This window comes from Coenobita brevimanus, chromosome 8, assembly GCF_032717465.1.
Source record: "Coenobita brevimanus isolate Jiangsu-jjx chromosome 8, ASM3271746v2, whole genome shotgun sequence".
NCBI lineage: Eukaryota > Metazoa > Arthropoda > Malacostraca > Decapoda > Coenobitidae > Coenobita > Coenobita brevimanus.
In genome coordinates, this window is record NC_136961.1 from 7,200,831 (window position 1) to 7,226,815 (window position 25,985).

The 25,985-nt window shown below is 40.5% G+C and overlaps 1 protein-coding gene across 1 annotated transcript in view; it reads left to right on the forward strand.

Moving 5' to 3' along the window:
• LOC145406364 (organic cation transporter protein-like) overlaps positions 1-25,171 on the forward strand; it is a 230,470-nt gene extending 205,299 nt beyond the window's left edge. The window contains exon 15 of the mRNA XM_080277527.1: positions 24,992-25,171. Within this exon, the coding sequence (XP_080133653.1) occupies positions 24,992-25,171 (180 nt within the window). The remainder of the gene's footprint in view (positions 1-24,991) is intronic.
• Positions 25,172-25,985: the final 814 nt, after the last annotated feature.

The window sequence follows — 25,985 nt, forward strand, 5'->3', positions numbered from 1 at the left end:
TTAGCGTGGTGAAGGTTAATAACAAATAAGGATTTAATGGGTAAGTCTAAAATAAGTTATGGCAATTCATTTACCTGGTGACTTCCATCACCTCCCAGGACAGTGTGCATCATGTGCGCATGTCAGGCAGCACGAGACCGGGGAAGTCATAACATAAATACCAGACCCATTAAATACAGAGTTAATTAACCTTTTACTCTAAAGATATGGTGGACAAACCCTGACAACTCATTCAGTGATTACGATGAAGATGATGACAACAGTGAAAATGAGGATGATCAGCCATGCAGTTACCACTGACAGATGACTCAATGAGATAAGTGAAACTGCATGGCATGAGCAGCCTACATCTTCGCACACTCCCCATCATCTCCACTCCTGTCATTGCCACTGAGTGTTGGTGGGTGGTCCATGTCGAGCACAATCGCAGGTTGACATAGTGAGTGGTCAGGGTCAGGGACAGAGACAGGCACAGGGACAGGCACAGGCTCAGGGGAGGGGGATGAAGACTTTGGAGCAGGAGGCTACGTCTGCCTTGTCAGGAACATAATTATCGAGAGCTGTGATGTTGCCCGCTTCATCTTCGAGAACACTGGCTTATAGGGGGCAGTAGCAATGTCTATGGCACTATTTACTTTCAACGCCCCCACCGTGGATGGGTCCTTGCTGTAAAAGTCCTTGACCTAGGGTATCATCATTTCCTCTGTAAGCATCTCCAGGGTGAGCGCTTGGTCCTGTGGTGATTTGTCTTGGTGCTGTTCCTCCACCTCCTCCTAACTCGCCGTCTTAACAAGTTCAACGAGTTCATCATCTGTGAACCTTATCTCATGGCCCCCCACGAATTCCCTCACCTCCCGTTCCTCCATGACATTGAAGCCATCGCCCCCAACGAGCCACGCCAGCTCCACCATCCTCTTAATGGTCTTGTTCACATGGTCACTAGGAGCAAACTCCTCAAAATCACTGACACACTCTAGTTTCAGCGACTTCCAGCAGCCATTCATAGTATCAGGCCGCAAATCTTGCGGGCTCTCCTGCATCACTGAGCGGTAGTCTGCAATGGTGAACCCCTTCCAATAATCCAGTACTCCGAGGCCAGGATTTGTCTCCATGGCTGTGTAGCCTAGCCATGGACCATATGGTATAATAGGCCTCAAATGCACTCATTACACCCTAGTCATGCAGTTGTATCAAGGAGGCGATGTCAGGGGGCAAAAACACCACTTGCACCTCCTCACATAACCCCTCCAATGACGTTGGTTGACCTGGAGCATTGTCCAGGACTAGCAGGATTTTGAAGGAAATGCCCAGCTCCTACAGGTAGGACCATAACTCCGCCAGAAGGCAGTCGTGAAACCAATTCATAAATATGCTACTGGTGGTCCATGCCTTTTTATTACTCATCTAGAACATGGGGAGGATGTTCTTGTTGCAACACTTGAGTGCTTGGGGGTTTTCAGATTTGTCAATAAACTCGGGCTTATTCACATGCCCAGCAGCATTGCCACAGAGCAGTAGCATGCAGCAGTTCTTTGCTGCCCGAAACCCTAGCATCTGTCTTTCCTCTCTCGCTACGTAAGTTCTGGATGGCCTTTTTATTCAAATAAAGGCCTGTCTCATCCACATTCCACACCTGTCCTGGCCTGTAGCCCTTCTCAATGATTTTCTTCAGTTCCGTCGTGAATGCTTTCAGTCTCTTGATCAGCCGAAGCAGATTCCCCTGTTTTTTCAAGCTGTGCAGGGAGAACCATTTGCGGAATCTGTCAAACCACCTCTTGCTCGCATTGAATGGGGGAGGGCTGGTGCTAGGGGCGACCTGCACAGCCTGAGCAACCTGCTCTGCCCTCTCAGTAGCCATGCTTGCATAAAGGGCCTTGGCCTTTTCACTAATGGTGTTGTTGTCTATGGGATTGCGTTTTCGATTCTGGTCCACTGATCAAAGATAGAGAGCATTCTTCTTCTTAGGTAGTACCATATCCCTGGCATGCAACACGTATTTAGCCGAGGGAGGCGCAGTCACTGCAAGCACCTCCCTAATCTTTTCCTAGTTTTTCTTAATGGAGCATACTACTGTGTGCTGTTGTTTACATTAAAGTGTTTTCCAACAGCTGCATATGTCATGCTCTCCCTTCACTTATCCAGCAACTTCACCCTGTCTTATTGGCTCATTATCTTCTTATGGCACTTAAGAGTGGTGGTCTCACCACTAGAAGAGGCAGGTCACTTATGGCACATGCTGGATACACCTGTGGGATACCATGTTATCACACAGTTTGGGATACCATGTTATCACACAGTTATAACAAAAAAAATCACAGAATAGGGCCATAATGCTCTACTGTTTACCACAGCACTGCAACTGTAACGTTAGCACATGTGGGAGAACTAGGCTCTATCACAAATTAATACTGGCCCTAGGCTACAGTCCCAGTATGGCACAAACACGTGGTAGCACAATTTATCACACTAACATGCACATAAATTCATAAAATAGGGCCGTACTTTACTCTTCAGTATAGCACAGCACTGCAATGGCAGCCTTTGCACAAATGAGAGGACTAGAGTAGGGCAATAAAGAAAGTAAAAAGTTATTCAGTACAGGCATCTTGCAAGACCATACAGAGAGGGTGTTTGTGGCGCTAGCGCAAGTGAGAGAGAGGGAGAGGGAGGGTGGCACACGTCCTGAAGCAGATTACTGTATGTATGGGTGCTGCCTCCTCAAGAAACAGCGCACAGCTGGCTGATCCCGGGAAAAAACCACCGCGATTGCTTCCCGGTGCTTTCTACGGACTCGGATCGCTAAAAAATGTTTTACTTGGGGGAAAATCCATATAAAAGTGGAGGGCGTGAATTTCGGGCCCATGAATTTTGGGGACTGCATTATCCATCTACGGTATCTATCTACCTGTCCATCTATCTGTTTATCTATCTATCTATCTATCAGTATATGTTTATATATATATATATATATATATATATATATATATATATATATATATATATATATTTATATATATATATATATATATATATATATATATATATATATATATATATATATACAGAGAGAGAGAGAGAGAGAGACAGCTACTGTAAACTTAGTCATGTTTCATGCTGGGCTGGGATGCTACAGGCAAGTGAATCTTGAATGCAGTGATATGTTCGTTAATGGAATTAAACTTTTTAACAAGCACATTTTAGAGTAATTACTATAATTTCAGAACTATGATCAAGCCACCGTTTCTGCCAGTGTTTGTTTTGGTAGAAATAAATACGAGCTCGCTTGTCCACCACGTGACCTGCGTAGTGGCAGGGAAAGCTCAACTGGGGTAAAGAAAATGGCGAGTTGAACAACAGAGTGGGTGGGATGACCTGCAAGTTGGCAGGCGGTAAGATTGAGGCAAGTGGTATATCCTCAGAACATGGGTGTTGTGAAATATTGTTATGAGGGAACTGAAGGCTGTATAATTACAGTCTCGACGGTTAAATGCGTGTGGTAGAGTTTAAGGAAACGGGCGTGGGAAAAATAATACGGTGGGAAGATATGGTGTGGTGGTGGTGGTGGGTGAGACTGCCATGAAAGTATAGGCACACTGGGAATGTACAGTAGGTACTGTCAGATTCCTAGTTTTGAAAATTATGTCCACCAACAAAGACAACAAGATTTAGATGACCTCGCACTGATTATTATACTTGACTGATTAAGACGCAGGTAATCATCACCCGCTTTTAGCAAGGCAAGAAGATTTAATTGTGTATGTGTGTGTGTGTGTGTGTGTGTGTGTGTGTGTGTGTGTGTGTGTGTGTGTGTGTGCATCACTTTTACCAAAGTATATCGAAAAGTTGTGTACAAATGGTCACCAAACCCTCAAGAAATAGCATCTGTTGAATGTGCATAAACCTATTAGTTTTGGTGAGGGTTTGATAAAAAAAATGAGCGAATACCGGCTGCCATATTTTTTAAATATAGAGTGTTTGTGGGGGGCGGGTGGGGTGAAACAAGGTGTCTGAATTCCGTAGGGTTTTGCAAAGTTTCTTCAACTGTGGTCTGTAGGTAACTCGTACCTTAGCCAGCAACATATTTTGGCAAGCGAATAGTATTCGGCCCCCAGATGCTTTTGTTTCATTTAAAATGGACTGGCATTTTTTGAAACACTGAAACTGAATTCCGTAAGGTGTTCCAATTTTTCCTTAAATAGGGTTTGTAACTTGGTACTTTGCCCACAACATATTTTGAGGGGCTATTAGCATTTGGTGCCCCAGATGCTTTTATTTGATGTTGCAACTTCTTTCACCACACATAATATTTTTTTCTCCTTAATACCTAGCTCTCAATACTGTTAAAATAAATCATTCAGCATGGAGTTTAGAAAAAAGTAACCATCAGTTTCATAACACTCCATCTGCTGATTTGGAATTTAGTCTAGGCTGCAGCAGTGTACAGCAATCAAGCATACGTGATTAAATTTCGCATCTGGCAGCATTAAGATCAACCTCCCTTTACTTGCACAGGAACTGAACACTTAATTGTAAGTCAGCGTGATAGGTATTCCACAGGAAATATCCAAAGCACATCAGTCTATTTAATTATAAATTTATTTCATTTTTAGTCCAGTACTTCCCAAACAGAAAATTTACACTGAACTGAATTACGACAGAAGGCCTTCAGAAATATTGTTTCATTTGGGTATCGGGATTATCAAGTAAAATATGAGGTCCAGTTACATTTACAGCTGTGAAGGATGACCACAGTATACATTGGGATCAGGGCAAAAAGGGAAAGGGGATGGACAAGAAGAACCTTGATTTTTCTTTCCTGTATCCATGTACCAACTTTTTTTTTTTTTTTAAATCCCCCCTCTGTTCAACGACTTATACAAACGAGGACATGGATGCGCACATGAACACGCAGATGCACATATGTAAACACAATGTCACCTAAATTGTTGCCTTACTGTGTAAAAATTTATTGGCTGGCAAATGTTTATCATAAAAGAATTACATAATCTAGATGACAGTGAAACTAGAAGTATTTTATATCAGTTTCATTCATAAGCCAGACATCATCAACCTCCCGTTGTGTGATTTCTTCACGCTAGAAATCCAGATAAACCTTAACTGTTCTGGCAATAGCAGTCAATTTCTATATAATATCCCTCACCCCAGGTAACATTTATAATTTTGAATTTTTAGCTACCTTAACTCTGATCCTGCCATACTCAGTGCTCTCCCACTATTCATCCTCACCAATACCCGACAGTTTTTATCCATTTTCCTCTTCACTGCATCAATCCATCATTCCACTGTGGCGTGTAGACAATAAGGCAATCCTAATTCCCGACGAGGGCTTTACTAGTGGTGAACTTTTGATTATCGTGACTAAAATAAATAGTAAATTTTGTGGTTTCTTTCAGTCAGTGATTTTTCCTTTGGTTACTCAGTCCTTTAAGTGCTTCACCCTTTTGTTTCTGTAAGGCACCAGTGAAAATCAAGGTTTAGCTATGATCGATGCGTCTGCCAGTCATATTTCTAACCGGTCGTACTGTACTGTACTGCATCGTTCAAATATACAGGAATATTTCTGTTAACTGAATCCCACATCTCCAAATTAAACAATAAAACCAATGTATACTTTAAATCTGCGCAACCTTATCAACGTATTTTAACCTATAAAAAGTCCTTACGTATTTCAAACCAAATACATTTTCATCTGGATTATTCTGTTGTAATCTTATATAAATATTCATGCACTTCTGATGTAAATTTACTGCTAATGAGTATTAAGAAGTGTGGTTGATATGGAAACGTGTTTTATGATTAAAAAAAAAAAAAAAAAAATCTTCACAAATAGCATCTAATGTTAACTACAGTACTTGTGGCAGCAGTACATTGGCGCATCAGAGACTGGCCCTGGCAGATCTAATTCGGCCTGATAACACCCCAAAACCCACCTTCTCTGTTTCAAAAGCCACATCTGCTTGTAACACCACCACTTTCCATTCTAAGCACACACACACACACACACGAGGCTCCGAGCAGAGCAGACGCACATCACATCACTCCGTACCTGGCCAAACCTGGCCAAGTGGCCATACCTAAATAAGTATCTTTATATGAGTCAAGCTCTGTACCAGGTTGAACTAAATGGTGTCCTGATATAAAAAGAGGAAGTTTTAAGTAAGACTGTTGTTCAAATAGTAAAATAAACAAAGTAGCGCAGGAATGCACCCAGTCAGCTGATCAGGTGTTTTGTCTGCGACTCTGCACCAGGGACTGTAAATAGAATCTGTGCTCTTAGGACCGCATGATGTCCACCTACTTTAGTTAAGCAAATTTGGAAAAGAAAAGGGGTAAAGGTAGAAAGCAGGATGATGATTTCTACCAGGAACTGGTTCAAATGGAGATGTACAATAAGCTGGTAGAACGGGTAAATAGGAGATGGCATTTCAGAATCAAATGGATGAAATTAAGAAACAGTTGTACATGCAGAAGGAAGAAATAGTAAAATTAGGAAAGGAAGTCAACAAGGAAAACACAACAATAGATGAGATGACAGTAGATGTGGGTTCACTTAGAAGGAAATAAATGGCACGTACACTAGTCAACCACGAGAGTATTATGGAAGAGTTCAAAATGATACAGAGACGTTTAGGCAGGTAAGCAGTCTGATAGATCTGAGCAGTGATATTGAGGAGAAGATAACACAGGTCAATGAGGCGATGCAAAGCTACAAAAATGATGTGGAAACCACTTATGCTGAATGATGAAAGTAAAGAAAGAGAAACAAGGGTTGAAGAAAAAAGCATTAAAAAGGAAGTGAAAAAGAGTAAGCCAAAACAATCCTAAATCAGTCAGCAGATATCACCTAATCTATAGTAATCACTGGTATAGAAGAGGAAGAAATAAAAAACAAGATCTCGAGAGGCAAAAAGAAGATGGCAAACGTAATGAGCATAGTGAAGGATGTATCAGAGGAAAGCTGTAATAAAGACAAACCGTAGAGGAACACAAAAGGTTATGGAAATATGAGAGAAATAAGTCAAGGCCTCTAAAGGTAACCTTCCAGAGTGTAAACACTGGGGAGGATATACTAAAAAAAATACCAAGAAACTCATGGAAAAAGAGGAATTCAAAAATGTTTTGATAAAGATGCCTAACTCAAGAGGAACTGGAATTACTAAAAGAGAAGAGGGAGGAAGCAAAAACAAAGAATGAAGGAAGATCAGAGGAGGAGAAGAAAACATCTTTTTTTTTTTTTTTTTACAAAGTAATTGGATTGCAGGTTCAAAATTGGTATATAAAAAGGAAGAAGGTAGTAGGCTAGACCCAAGTCATGACAAGTATGTAAACAAGATGATTAAGTTGATGTAATCAAATGTATATAGATGGAATAGTATCGAAATTATTAAAGATGAATGATTATATCAGAGAAAATGAACCACATAAAATATGCCTAACTGAAATAAAATTAACACCAAGGATATCAAATGACATCCTAAACTTAGAGGAATACAATATATGGAAAGGAGACAGGAACATAAAAAAGGGATGAGGAATTATAATATTAACAAAGAAAAATCTATAAGTCAAAGAAGTAGAACTAGATATACCCTTATAAGTAGAACTGATTGCAGAAGAGTTGAAGACATCTGAAGGGAAAGTACTTGTAGCAAACTTATACATGCCAACCAGATCAAATACATGGGAAAGAGGGGAATATGAGGATCTGGCAGAGGGTACAATTCAGAATTTAAGAGGAACTCTGCATAGAATGGAAGAGAAATAGGAAAGAATTATATTAACTGCAGATTTTAATACAAATATAAAGTGGAATACTCTAGATATAATAAGCCAAGAAAGCTGTTGGGAACAAAAGCTCCTGGATCTCGTGCAGGAATTTTTCCTAATGCTACATGTAAGGGAAAACACCAGAAAAAGAGGACTCGATATACCCTCAGTGCTAGATCTTATATTTACTAGACAAGAAAACTAAATTGAAAATTTAATGTATCACCCTCCATTCGGCAAAAGCGACCATGCAGTACTAAATTGCAACTTCAGGATAGCATATGACATAGTTAACAGCAATGAAATTAAAAAAAAAAGAGCCTAAATTATAAAAAGGGAAACTACCATGACCTAAAGAAGTACTTCTTAGAAACTGATTGGGAAAAGGAGCTTAGAGGACAAGATTTAAATGCTATATACACAAAAAATTCTGTGAACTTTATGAAATAGGAGTCCAGAAGTACATCGCACAGCACAAAGAAGCAGAAAAGAAAATAAAGAAATAGTTTAAAACAGAATGTAAATAATCAAAAGGATAAAAAAGACTTGTTCTGGAATATATACAGAAGACACAATAGTGAAAGGCCATATAACAACTATAAACAGGCAAGAAACGATTATACAGTAATAAGGAGAGAAATCCAAGAACAGTTTGAGAAGGACATCATAAATAAAAGCAGTAATCAACCGAAGCTGTTTTACAGCTACATCAGAAGCAAAACTAAAGTAAATGATGAAATACTATCCATTACCAATGAGGGGATCACCTATACACAAGAGAAGGATATTTGTGAAGCACTATAGAATTTCCAATCAGTTTTTACAGAAGAAAATAATTCTGAGAAAGATGATGTGGAACATGCATGCCCACACATATTACCAGATATACAAATATTAGAAAAAGAAATACAGGAGGAGTTAAGTAAATTAGACAAAGGAAAAGCAAATGGTCCTGATGAAATTTCATGTTGAGTGCTACATGAATGTGCAAAGGAGTTAAGTAAACCAATACCTTTAATTTTCAAGAAATCCTTGAGACAAGGTAAACTACCTGATATTTGGAAGAAAGCATTGTTCCCTTATTCAAGAAAGGGAATAGAGAAAATCCACTCAGCTACCGACTATTATCACTAACCAGTGTTGTAAGCAAGGTATTATAAATCTGATAAGAGAAGTTTGGGAAAATCATCTAGAAGAACACAATATGATAACTGAAAGACGGTTTGTTTTCAGAAAGGGAAAATCATGTGTCACTAATCTGTTGAGCTACTATGACAGAGTAACAGACACAGAAAAGGGAAGGATGGGTGAACAGTATCTATTTAGATTTCAAGAAAGCATTTGACAGGGTACCACACCAAAGACTTTTATGGAAACTGTTCCATCATGGAGGAATCCGAGACAAACTGTATTGTTTACTGCAAGGGAAAATTACTCCTCATGGAGGGATGTGACTAGCGAAGTTCCACAGGCCTCAGTTCTGGCACCAATCATGTTTTTTGTGTATATAAATGGTATAGATAGAAACATTGGAAATGAAAGCTATCTTAATATGATTCCTGATGATGCAAAAATACCAAGGAAAATTACTAATGCAGACTCTCGTAAAGAGCTACAAGAACAATAAAATTAACTTCATGAATAGAGCAATACATGGCAATAGGAATTGAATGTGGACAAGTGTCATGTAATCAAGTTTGGTAAAAGTGGAAAAAAAGACCTGATTGGGATTATATGTTAGGAAATAAAACCCTAGACACATCAGAAAGAGAGGACCTAGCTGTGATTATCAATAACAGACTATCTCCAGCTGACCACATCAGTGAGAAGGTACGGATCATGTACAGTATACACTGCTTGCAAATATGAGAACACCATTCACATACATAAATGAAGACATGCTGAGAAAGATAATAACATCATTCATCAGACCAACCCTGGAGTATGCGTCAGTAGTCTGGAGTCCTCATCCCATAAAAACAAATAGATAAGATTGAAAAAGTTCAATGGGCCGCTACAAGATGGCTACCAAGCTTAAGGGATCTAAGCTACGATGAAAGACTAGAAAAACTGAATGTGCCTACATTACAGGAGGGAAGGAATGGAGGAGACATGATTATGCTATATAAATGCATATCAGGGAAGGACAAAATTGACATAAATGATTTCATAACCTTTGGGGATGCATCAGTAAGAGGACACTGCAAAAAACTGCATAAAAAGAGAGGCGATAAAGACGTAAGGAAATTTAGTTTCTCAACTAGGGCACTTGAACAGTGGAATGCACTACCGAACGGAATAGTGTGTGCCAAAAAATTAATAAATTTAAGGATATGTACGATAATAATGGTTTAAGACACGAGACAGTACGAGCTTGACTCATTGCTGTAAAGATACAATTAGGTAAGAACAGTTGGGTAAGAACACACACACACACACACACACACACACACACACACACACACACACACACACACACACAGGGGGTGAATAATCCCACCTTTTATTTTCCATGCAAATGGAAGTGATAAATTTCTTGACCATAGTTTTCGGTCATATGGGGATATTTGCGTCGTTTTTGGAAACATACTTTACCAATTGATGGTCATGTTATCACAGGCTTAGTGTGTTGCAAATTTCAAAGAGGTGGTAGTGTGACGGGCTTAGTACGTTGCAAACTGCAAAGAGGTGGTAGTGTGACGGGCTTAGTGTGTTTCAAACTGCAAGGTGGTGGTAGTGTGACAAGGTGACGGTAGTCGTCATTTTAGAATGTGTGGGTTTAGGTGTTATCAGGCGGCCTCTGTACCCAGCTGACATGGGAAGGTGATCTGTGGACGGCCAACACCTCGGATTATCAGGTGTTGCCAGTTCGTAAGTTACCAATCTCACATACAATAATGTATGAATTAGGAGAAAGAAACAACTTTTAAGTAAAGTGTAACATAACATGCATTATTTTCTATCTATCTATCTATCTATCTATAGCCCGACGCCCTAATCCCGCAAAGGGTGGCCGCAGACAAAACGCCTCCAAGTCACTCTGTCACCCACCATTTGACTACCCTCCCCCCAAATCACCCCCCCCTCCCTCATATACCTCTCGACTCCATCCCTCCACCTCATCCTCGGTCTACCCCTCCCTCTCCTTCCCTCCACCTCACCTACACCCTCTTAGTCAGTCTTTCATTCTCCATTCTCTCCACATGTCCAAACCACCTCAGTGTATTTCTCCTAATTTTTTCAACCACATCCACATCTACCCCACAACGTTCCTTCACTTCTTCATTCGTCAACCAGTCCCTCCACGTCACTCCATATGCTCCTCTCAGGTAACTCATTTCCACTGCTCTCACTCTTGACTTGTTCCCCTCTTGCAAGGTCCACGCCTCGCTTCCATACGTCAGGGTAGGGATCACAATGCCATCATGCAGTGACTTCTTAACTTCCATACTCACCTCCCTATTTCTCATCACTGCTTTCAGTGTACCAACAACCTTCCTTCCCTGCTGTACCCTTTCACGTACTTCATCCCCCAAAGTTCCATCCTTACTCATCACACTACCCAAGTACTTGAATGCACTCACATTCTCCATATCCTCACCATCCAACCTCACTGCACACTCTGTGACTTCATTCCTCTCAAACACCATAACTTTACTTTTGTTTACATTAACTTTCAGCTTCCTCCTCCTACACACTGTCCCAAATTCATGCACCAAACCTTGAAACTCCCATTTATCTTCACTCAACAATACTGTATCATCAGCAAACAGCAACACCGGAAGCTTCCAAATCTCACCCTCATTCATTAGGGCCATCCCCACATCCACTGCCCTACCTTGCACCTCCTTTACAACCCCATCCATATATATATTAAACAGCCATGGAGACATCACACACCCCTGTTTCAGTCCCACATTGAGATCAAAGAACTCACTCAGCTCACCATCCACTCGCACCGTAGCCCTAGCTCCCTTGTACATACTCTTCACAGCACTCAACAATTTCCCCTCCACTCCATATATTCTTAATACCTTCCACATACCTTATTATTTTCACCCATAATATTTTGTCCTGACCAAAGAAACACACTGGGGAGAGTGTTAGTGCTTGGGTGGCTCACAATATTGAAATACCACACGAGGGCAGATGAGTTTCCAACACCCAGTTATTGATCCAACAAAGGCTTAATAGGAGTTATATATTCACTGAAAATAAACATCAATATATTCATAACTCTCTTCATTTATTTGTTTTCAAGACAAATCAATATTTATACATAAAAATACGAAAATCATTCATTTGGCACGGGGACTGGACTGCTATTAGTGGCACCAGTCTGACTGGGATAGTAACTAGCAACAATGGATTTGTATACAGACATCCGTCTAGTAAAGTGTAATATAAACTTTTAATCTTCAGGGCACTGATTAACTTGAAATTATCTGGAAGCTTATGTAAACCTAATTACTCGATAATCATGACGATAATGATAAATATCAAAGGAGAAGACAGGTATATGTGTTGGGAAAGATTCGTGTGGCTGAAATTACTAGTAGAAATTTATCATCCTTGAGTCATAGCTGAGGTCCGAGATTAAAAGTGAAGCATCATACTTGGAAAATTATAATACCTATTCATAATGAAATGCTAATATTAAACATTTGGTGAAATAATAAAGTACATAAATCATGTTCACATCCACTAATGTTTCAGTAGTAGTAACAAAATAACGCTTAAGTAACAGTTGATCTGGTCAGGTTGATCCATCAGCCACAGTCATACAGATGCCCCTGCAGGGATGGCTTGTACTGTGAACCGATGTTTCCTTACGGTGGACAACACATTGCAGTGACGAGGCGTGGGGAAGAGTGTGGACATTTGGTTATTGGATGGACGCCGCATTTGTGTGTCTCCACTCAGTTAACAGTGGCATCATAATTGGTTCCCCATCACCCCGGTATTTTGTGTTATGGTTACCACCCATCGTTGTAAATGGTTTTCTTAATTACAAGAAAACCAGTACACTTTTCACTAATTGTAAACCAGTACACTTTTCACTCATTGTAAACCAGTACACTTTTCACTCAATGCAGATTCACCAAGGAAAGAAGTAGGCAGCACTACATCAAATGAGTGAGTGATGATCGCCTCCACCTATCACTTCAGTTGTTGTTCTGTATTCTTGGTCTGTCTTGCCGGGCAGACCCATTATCAACAAGCAAGCAACCGCCATGCAGGGCCACCCTGTGTGGTGTACTTGTGTTCCCTAGCAGTGGGGAGGCGCGAGGAAGAGAGCAGAGGTTTGATTCCCGGTCAGACGCCGCATTTGCTTCGCAACATCAAGTTAACAAAGGAACCAAAGAAACGCCGTCTTTCATTTACCAGAGCTCGTGTGTGTGTGTGTGTGTGTGTGTGTGTGTGTGTGTGTAAGCATAGGTTATGTTGTGCTTCGTTAAGTTATCCTGTTGATGACTAATAAAGTCAATTGTGAATATATATTAATCAGCATATATTTTTATTAAGTTTTCCTGGGTGTAGGCTACCGAGTACTTTGGCGTAGGCAAGTCCTTCGTTTTTCCTATGCAACTACTTTATTTACACTCCTCAATCACCAAACCCTGTCATCTTTCCTCTCCTACTCCCTGCATCGTCCTAAAATTTCCTGACTGCCCTTTCTCGATCTCCTTCACCACTGTTGGCTTGAAACATGAGTTGACCAAGTCAGGGTTTGCATTCACGGAGAGATGGGATTATCAAATGTTACTGTAACAGGTGGAAAGGGGGAAGGGTGTACTGTGTCCACTCTTTCAAGCCCGAAACATAACTTTATCTATAAAAAGTAAGTTTATCATATTTTATGGTATACTCACGTTTAGATCACACTGTGCCCTGGATATAAGTCTAGACAATATATATATATATATATATATATATATATATATATATATATATATATATATATATATATATATATATATAGATTATACGATTTGTTCGACTCAGAAATCTGTTCCTGCTGCTCTTAAAAAAAAAAAAAAAATTATTTTTAAACGAAAATAGAATATGACAACAACAACAACAACAACCAGCAACACAACAACAACCAACGACAACCAGCAAGAGCAACAAAATTCAATAACAACAGCAACAACAACAACCAACATCAACAAAATCCAAGAACAACAACAGCCAAAAACCAACAACAACCAACAACCAATTGCATCCAACTACATCCAACTACAACCAACAACAATAACAGAACTCAGCAACAACAACAACAACCAAGAACGAACAACAACAACCAACAACATCCAGCAACAACTTACAACCAACAATAACAATAAACCAGCAACAACCAACAACCAACAACCAATTGCATCCAACTACAACCAACAACAATAACAGAACTCAGCAACAACAACAACCAAGAACGAACAACAACAACCAACAACATCCAGCAACAACTTACAACCAACAACCAACAATAACAACAAACCAGCAACAACCAACAACCAACTACCAACAACCAACAACAGCCAGCAACAACAACATAATTCAACAACAACAACAACCAACAGTAACCACCAACAACAAAATCCCACAACAGCAACAACAAACAAGAGCCAACAACAACCAACAATGTACTACAACCAACAACAATAACCAACAACAACCAGTAACCAACAACAACCAACAACAACCAGTAACCAGCTACAACAACAACCAACAACCAATAATCAGCTACAACAACAACCAACAACCAACACCCAGCTACCACAACAACCAACAACCAATAATCAGCTACAACAACAACCAACAACCAACACCCTGCTACAACAACAACCAACAACCAATAATCAGCTACAACAACAATCAACTACAACAACAACCAACAACAAAATCCAGCAACAAAGACCAACAACAACCAACAAAAACAACAACAAAATCCAGCAACAACAACCAACAGCAACCAACAGAAACAACAACAACCAAAAACAAGAACTGACAGTCAACAACAACAACAACCAACAATCACAACCAAAAACCAACACACACACACACACACACACACACACACACACACACACATGGAAACAATGTCCCCTCACTGACACACTGACACTGTCTCCCTCTCCCCAACCCCTCCCTCTGGGCCGTGGTGTACACAAATGCAATAGTTTAAAGATTTCTGCAGCACGTGAACAAGCTCTCTGGGCGAATCGTTGTGCCCAGTTAATAAAAAGGTCCCAGTCCCCTAATGGTGTTGCTCTGGATATAGCTGAGTAATGGTTTTCAAATATTTCTACATCACTATATCTTCCCGCTGAATTTGCGGCACCAGGATTCTCTCGCAACATCATCATCATCATCATCATCATGACCTTTTCCCATCAAATTATCATCATCATCATCTCGATCTCCGTTCCCCAACAAAGGATGGGGTGAGGTATGGCCCATGAATCATGGAAAGTTAAAGACACGACAGATGGAGAATTAATCTACAGCATTTCCAGTGAACTGAGCCACACACCCATTCACTCGCCATTCAAGCCCCAGACGACGACTCCACTTTACGGGCATAACTACCCAAAGATTTTATTAACATGGGTTTCCCCGTAACTTATCAAATGGTCAGTCTGACGACTGTCAAGCTTAAAAATAAGTTTAAAACCCAAGTAATATGCCCTTTCCTATATAATTCATCCAACCAACTCAGTCTCCTGCAAGTTCCCTGACCCATTAAACCTCCGTACCTCACTTTTCCACACATTCTTTTATCACACTTATCCAACTTCTGATTCGTCGATTAGACCTCCAACTACTTTGAAACTTACTCACATTTATATTTTCACCATTCTGCTTACTGTACATCCACCCTTTCTCTATGACCATATCATTTAAGCACACTAATCAACCACATTGTCAACGGAATTCGTTACTCCATCCGTTCACAAAACAGTGTTTATGTCCCATCCATTCTATGCATTCCACAGTTATTCACCAAGAACCCCATATTCTACCGTTAACCATTCTGTTACGATATCCATCTTCCCTCTATAACTCGAGTTTTCACCTCTCTTAAACCCATCCATTATATAAAGAACAGTGGTATTAAAATTAGGTGGTAACTCATCCTTTCTCTCACTTCACTATCATCAATAAAAATTACAATATTCAGCAATTTTTCGTCCACGCTGTATAAATGCGAAATCTCCCAGTGCTAATCCTCCTGTTTACATTACCAAACAATTTTTCTGCTAGTTCCATAAATGTCATAAACACTTTTTACTTTACTATCTTTTTCTACAAAAATTCTCACCTCTTAATTCCATATACATTTTTAAAACACTCAGCAAGCTAATGCTAAAGATTTTATATAATTGATCACCTATCTTTGGTTCAAAGGCGCACGGCCTATTTCCTATATGCTGTTGCATATTCACTTACCCAAACTCACATACTTTGTATTTCCAGCAAACACTTCTTACCACTCTGTCCACTACACTAAATTGTGTATGCATACTCTTCATCAGCACCTGTTGCCTTCTCGTTATTCAACCGCTTCACAGCACACATTATTTGCTGGCCACATTTGGGGGTACCAAACACCACATTTACCATCACAAAAACTAACATAGCTATTACAACCACAACCACCATCTACCACTAATTGACCAGAGTTTTCCGCTGATGTTGTTATGAAGCGGGATTTGGGAGTTAGGTAGTCTAGAAGTTTCTCACTGATTCGCGATGTTTATGGTAGTTTAGGTACAAGTCAGAGCTGCCAGTTTGCCTGCTGTTTGTAAGCATAGTTGTTTCATAAGTTATACATTAATTTTTGCACTCTTCTTTTCTGTATAATTTTTTAGTTATGTGATTGCTTATTAACCCACTGCATGCCGGCTATTTTTAGCCCTATGGGTCACCTCAGTGCCGGTCATTTTTTGACCTTTTTTTTTTTGGCTAAAATGATAGATTTTGATGTGAAAACAAGGAAATTCGCTATTAAAATGCTCACCGAGGCTCAGAAATCAGTTTTAGAGGGTCCTGCATACTCATGTACAGGTATAGCCGCTCTCTCACGTTCACCACATATGTGAGAGAAAGCCACTTTCTGTGTAAGGTATACTCAGGTAGTTATACTGAGAAGGTATAGCAGTGTTCAGTACACTTTTCTGATTACTTATTACTTCAGCATGTATCACAATTTGCGTGTCTTTCTCACTGTGAATGCATTATCTTACACTTACTTGAAAATAGGTACAACCTGACTTCATTACATACAGTCCTGGCACGTACAAGAAGGTATTTACAACTTGACTTCATTATATAGTCCTTACACTTACAAGAAAATATTTACAACTTACACTTACATGAAAATATTTAAAAATGCCTTCACTCTGTACATCACTGGGTGAGGCACACAGGCAGAGTGAGGCAGAGCGAGGGTGAGGGGTGGAGCAAGTGAGTGTATGGCCTTGACAGCCTGGGGGGTGGTAGAGGAACAGGTACCTTACATGCCTGCCAGTTTTTACCTGCAAATCTTGAAAAATGCGGTCACAGTGAAGTTTTTTATTTTAAACTGTTTTAAAACAGCACTGGCAAGCGTCGGGTTAAACTGTGTAATTTAATATAAGGTTGTATGCTATATAATTTCAAGTGTTATGCAGTGTAAGAAAATTCTGGCATGTTTTGATGTCTCCAAGTTGGTAACTGTTGTAACCGCGCTCCCCTGGAATGCACTAGAACTATGGAGAAGTGTAGAACACTCTAGAATATGGGAAGCTTATATAAGGATGGGGAAGAGACTAGAGCAAGTTCAGTCAGTTTTCAGTGCAGTTTGAGTGTAGTTAAGTGTCAGTGCAGTTGGTGAAATTTGTGTATCTTCTGTGCTTGTGAAAATAGTAAAGTGTTGTTGGCAAACAGGGAAGTGTATTTGCAGTTAATAAAGTCTGTATAGCTCCAGTGCTTGTCAAAACAGTGAAGTGAAGTTGGAATGCATTAAATGTAATCACTTGGAAAATAAAGACAGTAAACTTTAGTAGCCAGTGTTTATGTTTGCCTCAGCTGATCTTGTGTGCCATACACTGAAAGGCTGCCTCTAGGAAAACAACTCACTGGGTAATGTCCTACATATAATGTGTTGCTGCAGTTGGAGCCTGTGGAAGTGTGGGACGAGGGATGTAACACCGGCTTTCCAGGAGTGGGATTTTTAGAAAGTGCTGCGGTGAGTCAAATCTTCTACATGGAGCAAGGGGGGGTGCAGACAAGATCTCGAGCTGGGCAGGAGGACGAGGTGTCATTGGTGGCAATCATCAAGCTATTACAAGCACAGAATGAAGGTCAGAAAGAACTTAAAGAAAAACTACATTATTAAATGAAAGACAAGAAGAACTCAAAGAACTATTACAGGCACAGAGTGTACAGTTGAAGGCACAGAGTGAACAATTAGAGGCACAATGTGAAGAACAAACAGAACAATATGAAGAAGTTCAAGAGGCATTACAGAAGCAAAAGAGAGACTTACAACTGAAGATGCAAGGACAGCTAGATGCTTTCATGGGCAAAATGAAGGAAGAACAGCAACAGCTTCAGTAAGAAGTAGATGCCATGCTAGAGCAGCAGAAGTATGAGAGGGCAGTGCAGCTTGCTACTAGCCTCAAGGGTTCTGCAATGGAAATTCTGGGCCAGATGTCAGTAGAGGAGAGGATGCAGATGGAGGATGAAGATTTACAAACAGTGCTAGAGTGGCTGCAGCAGAGTACAGTAAGACCATCTTGGGAAGAAGTTTCCAGTTTAAGCCCTGCGACCAAGAGCTACTGGAGTCAGTGGGACCTTCCTCTTTTGAACAATGGACTACTGGAGCGTCAGTGGGAGACACCCAGTGGCCTCAGCAAGTATTGGCAACTGGTGGCTCCGAAGAAGATGAGGTCCGAGATCTTCAATGAATCTCATAACCAGATCACTAGTAGGCACCTGGGAGTGAAGAAAACTCTAAGCCTGCTGCGATAGAGGTTCTACTGGATTGGCATGCACCAGGATGTTTAAGAGTGGTGCCGGGCCTGTAATGTATGCTGTGCCAAGAAGGGACCTAAGAAATGTGGTTGTGCCCCTCTTGAGCTGTACCAAGTGGGTGCACTGATGGAAAGAGTCGCAGTGGACATTGCTGGACCTCTGCCACTCACTGAAAGAGGAAACCGGTATATATATTTGTCACCATGGACTACATCAAAGAGTGGGCAGAAGCCTATGCTATCCCCTATCAAGAGGCTGGAACTGTTGCTCAGGTGTTGGTTGACCAGTTTTTCTATTGTTTTGGGATGCCACAAGAGCTACATTCAGACCAGGGTAGAAACGTGGAGTCTGCTGTGTTCTGTGAGTGCTGCAAGTTACTGGGGATTAAGAAGACCAGGACGACTTCACTAAGGCCACAGTCAGATGGGATGGTGGAGAAATTCAACTGGACCCTGGGACAAGAACTGGCCACTTACTGCGTAGATGGGCAAACGTAATAGGACTAGAAATTACCTGCACTGTAGATGGCACATCGCTCTGCATCCCACGAGTCTACCAGCTACACCTCTGCAAAACTGATGTTGGGCCACGAGCTATGCTTACCCGTTGACTCATTAACCCCTTACCCATGGGGATGGCTGGACCGCACTATCCTGTGGGAATAGCAGGATATCTAGACAATACATGATAATTTAGCTACTTCCAGGTCACTGGCAGTATCACTTAGACTTTTCCTTTTTTTTATATATATTTTTTAGTGTAAGAATAGGTCATAAGGGACATTACAATGGGTAATGAACAAGGAAAATTAGCGAACAAGTGCACATGGGGTGTTACCAGGCAATAAATTGGCTACTTAATGGCCAATGGCAGTATCATTTAGCCTTTTCCATTTTTATATGTGTTTTAGTATGAGAATAAGACATATGGCACATTTCAATGGAAAAAGGGAATGGAAGAAAACAGCCGGGAGTTGCGTTGTGAGACCAGGCTGTAACTAGGCAGGGGAGAGGGTAAGGGAGGGGAGGTGGGGAGTTGAGGCAAACACAGAAAAATGCCTAAATTGGTAACACTGAATGTGAGTACTATGGTGGTACCAATCTTAAGTGGCGGTTTGGGTGGGGCACGAACCTCTGTACAGTGGTGCCACGTGTTCCATACCCGCTAAGTGAACGGCTCAGATATATGTAATAGGCATCACAATAAGATAAACACATAAGAATATAATGGTAACGTGTGTATTATAATATATGAAAGAACAGTAAACCGATTATGCGTAAAATATTTATACGGCAATACAGAAACGTGGCATAATTATTTTACAGTGTTGCTTAAAAAAAAATAGTCAATTTTATTGGCTGTTACCGTATTTCTGGGGTTGGTAATGATGTCACAATTATGATTATAAGATATTATGCAGGATTATAAGCAAAAATATGCCAGATTCTCAGTAAAAAAATATATATACATTAAACCCTCGTGAGCGGCAACACACACACACCCAGTCCGACCTGGTCATCTGTGAGGGATAGAGGAATAGGCCTGTTTGGGGACACCTCTTAAAAAAAACGCGCCAAGACTTTAACCTCCTGGGTGGTGTGGAAATAAAGTCAAATTTACAATATGTACATTATAACATAAAAGAAAATAACCAAAATGTATCCTGAAATACCACAGACGAGAGAGAGAGAGAGAGAGAGAGAGAGAGAGAGAGAGAGAGAGAGAGAGAGGGAAGGCAGACCAGGGGCAGTGTTGAGTGCAGCTTAGTGAGAGATGAAGGAAGGGAGGGAAGGAAGGAGAGAGACAGTGACTGAATGAAAACAAATCATGGCGCCACAACAACGAGGTCATCTGGCGCCATATGTAAAACAATAATATTTTTAAACATAATTAGATATAATAAAAACAAAATAAAGAAATGAAAGCACAAGTTTATAAGTCACTCATAAAAGAAACAAAATCCCCAAGGGTGACGCACATCTCCCCAAGGAGAGAGAGAGAGAGAGAGAGAGAGAGAGAGAGAGAGAGAGAGAGAGAGAGAGAGAAGGCAGGCAAGGGGCAGTGTTGAGTGCATTGTCAAGCTGAGGGAAAGATGAAGGGAGGGAAGGAAGGAGGGCGAGAATGATTGAATGAAAGGGCGCCGTAACACCGAGGTCAATTGGCGTCATATGTAAAACAATATAATAAAAAACAAAATAAAGAAATGAAAGCACAAGTTTATAAGACATAAAAGAAACAAAATTCCCTAGGGTGATGCACATCCCCCAAGGAGAGAGAGAGAGAGAGAGAGAGAGAGAGAGAGAGAGAGAGAGGCATCGCGAGTATGGAAAACGTGGCAACACTGTACAGAGGTTCGTGCCCCTCCCAAACCGCCACTTTAGATTGGTACGACCATAGCAGTATAAGCAGCGCTGCTTATAGCTACACACTGGCAATATTGATAGACGATACAAGACTGCACTTCAAAGCCCGGGCAATTTAAAAAATCCGTGGATCACAGAAGTGACGCCTTGCGGTATGGTACTTATGTAATAAGCGTCATGGTAGTAACAGCCCATGGGTAAGGGGTTAATGGGAAGACCATCTTTTTTTTTTTTTTTTATGTGTCCGACTCTGGGCAAAGGCTCAGGGCCTATTTCTTGGGGGCAGTTGCCTATCCCAAGGCCCAGTAGTCCTCCTACACCTCCACATGTCACCACTTACACCTCCACATGTCACCACTTCGGCGCTAACACCCACCGTCCATATTGAATACATGCTAGGGCTGTCTCATACAGGACTGGTGTATTGGTATTAGCGGGGGTACTTTTACGACATGTCGGCGGGTCATCTGGTAGATCAGGAAAGTCTGCTTTTAGGAAATTCAAATCCTTAAACTGTTCCCTGCCCCAGCCGAGATTCGATCCTGGGTCCATTAGGACTGGAAGCCGCCTCTCTACCTCCAGCTATGCGAACCATCTTCAGGAAAGGCTGCCTAAGGTACATCATTAAGTGCAAGGAGCCCTTAAGTTTTCAGGAGAGGTGATAAAGTTCAAGTATGATGCCAAGGCAAGTGAGGTGAGCTTCAAGGATGGTAACAGAGGTTGGTTATATAATCCTCAGCAGAAGGGACAGTCACCGAACCTGAAGAGTCCATGCAATGAGCCTTCCGCTGTGTTGGACCGTCTATCAGATGTAACATATTAGATTAGGGGAGGCAAGAATTCTTGCCCAAAGGTGGTACAAGTGAACTGTATGTGGTAGTACCATGGGCCAGGACAGTAAAGCTGGGACGTCTCCAAGGAATCGTGCTCACCTACAGCAGAGGATGTTGAGGAGGACCAAGGAGCTGAAGTGCAAGAGGATGCTGACAGTTTCCAAAGAGAAGAAGTGCATCAGGAAGATGACAAGATATTCCAGAAGGAGTGGACTGTGTGAAGGAGCAAGGATGTTGTTTAAAACGGCATAGAAGAAGACCTGATAAGTTGAAGGATTATTATGTGTATAGGTAGATGTTTCATTAGGTTTAAGGTTTATGTTTGTATTTAAATGGCAGTTTGTCGGGATGACAAAGAACTGGGGAGGGGGTAGTGTTAAGAAGTGAGATTTGGTAGTTAGGTAGTCTAGAACAGTGGTTCTTAACCTTTTTTGAGTCACGGACCCCTTCGAGAATCTGGTGAACGCTATGAACCCCTTCCCTACAAAAATGCACATAAGCACAAACGCAACATTTTGCATGCAATGAATATACATTATTTTATTGAAAACTACCTCATGCAGTGTATCACAAAGTATAAAACAGTCTTTACACAAAAATTATGTTTCTCACTCTTTTTCATGCAAAAACTAATGGCCACTCAAAAAAGTGAAATACATCTAACTTGAGCAAATTAAACAAAACAAAACTTTAAGTCTGCTCCAAAGTTCATTTAAGTGAGAAAGTTGTTGTTGCTGTTTGGCTTGAATAAGATGAAATTGTGGAGTGGTCTTTGACAAGGCAACACACATGTCATCGTTGACATCCAGTTGATTTCGACTTTTCATTTTGATAGAAACAAGCGCTGAAATCCCTGTCTCACAAAGTTATGTAGTAGCAAACGGAATTAGAGCACCGATAGCTCGCTTTGCCAGACGAGCGTAGGCCTGTGTCAACGAACACCAGAATTCTTCAAGACTTCAAGTTTTATTTTATTTAAGTTAATGATGCCAAACGGCATCACACAATCTCTCTAAATTGTGCTCAATTATTCTCACCTTCACGGACCCCCTGTATCCCATCCATGGGCCCCAGGTGAAGAACCCCTGGTCTAGAAGTTTCTCACTGATTCCCAATGTTTATGGTAGTTCCGGTAGAAGTCAGAGTTGCCAGTTTGCCTGCTGTTTGTGAGGGTAGTTGTTTCTTAAGTTATGCATTAATTTTTGTCCTCTTTTTTCCATATACTGTTTTAGCTATGTCATTGCTGGTTCAATTATGTAATTTAATTTAAGTTTGTATGCTAAATAATTTAGAGTGTTATGCAGTGTAAGAAAACTCTGCCTGTTTTGAATGTCTTCACGTTGGTAACTGTTGTAACAGTGCTCCCTCGGGAATATGCTAGAACTAATGGAGAAGTGTAGAATACTCTAGAATATAGGAAACTTACATAAGGGTGGGGAAGAGATTAGAGCAAGTTCAGTCAGTTTTCAGTGCAATTTGAGTGTAGTTAAGTGTCAGTGGAGTTGGTCAAGTTTGTGTATCTTTGGTGCTTGCGAAAATGGTGAAGTGTTGTTGGCAAACAATGAAGTGCAATTGCAGTTAGTAAAATTTGTGTGGCTCCAGTGATTGTGAAAACAGTGAAGTGAAGTTGAAAAAGCATTAAATGTAATTACTTGGAAAATAAAGACTGAACTTTGGTAGCCCGTGTTTATGTTTCCCTCAGTTGATCTTGTGTGCTGTACACCGAAGGCTGCCTCTAGGAAAAACAACTTAATGGGCACCGTCCTTTCTATACTGTACTGTGCTACTGCTGTTGGAGCCTGTGGCAGTGTGGAACGGGGACGTAACAATATCAGTCCGTGTATGTGGTGACAGTGCTAAATGTAAGATGAATAAATCACGTTAGCCTTAAGAGGAAATGTGTACACAGAAGCTGCTAAGCTAAGAGTCTATTGTACAGTAAACGGAAGTACGAAAAGGTGGAGGAACAAGCAGTAAAAAAGGGAATAAATCAAGAGTACAAGGCGAAATCTGAAATTGGTGAAAGTTACAGATAGGACTGAAGGAACTAGAAGACTTTGAATGTGGAAACAAATGAGAAGGAAAGAGAGGATGTGTGGCTATGAAAAGCAGAATAACAGAAGCAGCTAAGTACTATTCAGTAAGAGAATAGTGAAGAGAGGTAAGAAGAAAGGTAATGGGATATTTTGATGCAGATGTAGCCTAGTTCATAGCTTTGAGCTGACTAAAAAGTTAGTCGTTACTTTTTACTTTCAATAGTTTAGAAATTTATGAATCATATCCTTCTTCTCCATTTTACTAGTAAACATGTACATTCATTTAAAGATGGTGTTGTTTTTGCTTGAATAATATTTTGTAAATTACTGTAAGTAATTTTCTAACCTAAATGAGTTCCGTACTGAACATAACTAGGCTTTTAGATGTTTGGATAAGTAGCAAAGGATTCAAGGTAACTCTGAAGAGCATTTAACCACAAATCTGAGATCACCTTGATGGAGCCCATACTGAAAGTCAGAAAAATTGCAATTAGAGGAAAGATGCATCAGTATCTTCCTAGTAATAGATTCAATGACATTACAAATCCAAGAGAATATAATGAGATTGGGTGATAGAAGGTTGGGGTGGCTACACTCGTTCAGGGCAGGCATAACAAGAGCAAATTTCAAGCAATTATACAAAGGCGAAAGAGTTTGCTGTGACAGGGTGTAAGCATAGTTGCACAGTTCTTGAAAACAATAGGAGATACCCGATCAGGACCTCATTCTGTATTTGTATTTATGTCAGTGAGGGTATAATGTACATCTTTTGAAGAAGTTTCAATGACAGACAAAAGAAATTGAGAGCGGCAATGGAGGACTAAGACAGGAATCGTCCAAATCAGAGTTAAAGGGGAAATCCTGAATAAATAATTATGCTTTATCAGAGAAAGGGATACTTCTCCATTATATTTGTATTTTAGAGCAATACTTCAAACCCTCCATATTCCAGAACGTGAAGTACCCGTGGGCTGTGTCGCTGGTGTTTGGTGCTACATCGCTGTTCGCTGGCGTGGTGCTGTGGCCTCTGTGGGAAAGCAAGGGGGCCAGACTGCCCGACACCATCACGGAGCTGGAAGGGGGTGATACAGAACACACCCAGGCACCACTGCCCTCACTCAGGCAGTCCTAGTGGGATAGGTGGGCGCTAGGCTAGGCTAGGTTAGGTTAGGTTAGGTTAGGATAGATGAAGTCAAAATTGGTAATTTTGCTGGAAACACATTGAGCATATTTCCAAGAAAAACCTATGGTTAGTTTTAAAACGACGTGGCAGCGTCGTTCCTGGCTGACGTTTCTGGTTGTGGTGCTGAACAGTAATGCAGAAGGGAAATATGGGAGATGGCCAGTGACAGGTAACGGAAAGTTTTGTGGAATTTTTAACTGTGATGTGTCCAAATACAGTGTGTACACAAAGTGTTTCGTCGATTTTGTCCTCATATGAATGTTTGAAAACAAGATGTAATTGCCCTTCATTTATCTTCTGAAAACGAAATTGAATCTTTATGCAAAGTAAAAAGCAGTTAAATTTCATTTAAGCACCTAGTAGCCACTGGTTAAGTAATGTGTCAAATATGGCAAAGTGTGTCACGTGCTTTGGTCTTGTCCATTATTTACAAGGACTCAACAAGAGAAGGTACAGTGTAAAATGTAATTAATTGACAATGAGTCCATTACTTAGGTCTGAAGAAAATTGTAGCTATTTATCACATAAAACGATTCTTGTATGTCTATCCGAGCCCAAGGTCTAGAACATGATGGGTATGTAAACTGAAGTGAAGGAAGAGAAGTAATGAAGTTAAGGAGTTAAGGAAATTGACCTGGATATGTCTGTTGGATGATGCAGGGAGGAAGAAGACATGACAAGGGTTTGGCATCCTCATTTTATTATATTTATTATTTTTTTTTTCTTACTCATAATGAAAGTACTGACTTTTTAGAACTGGTGT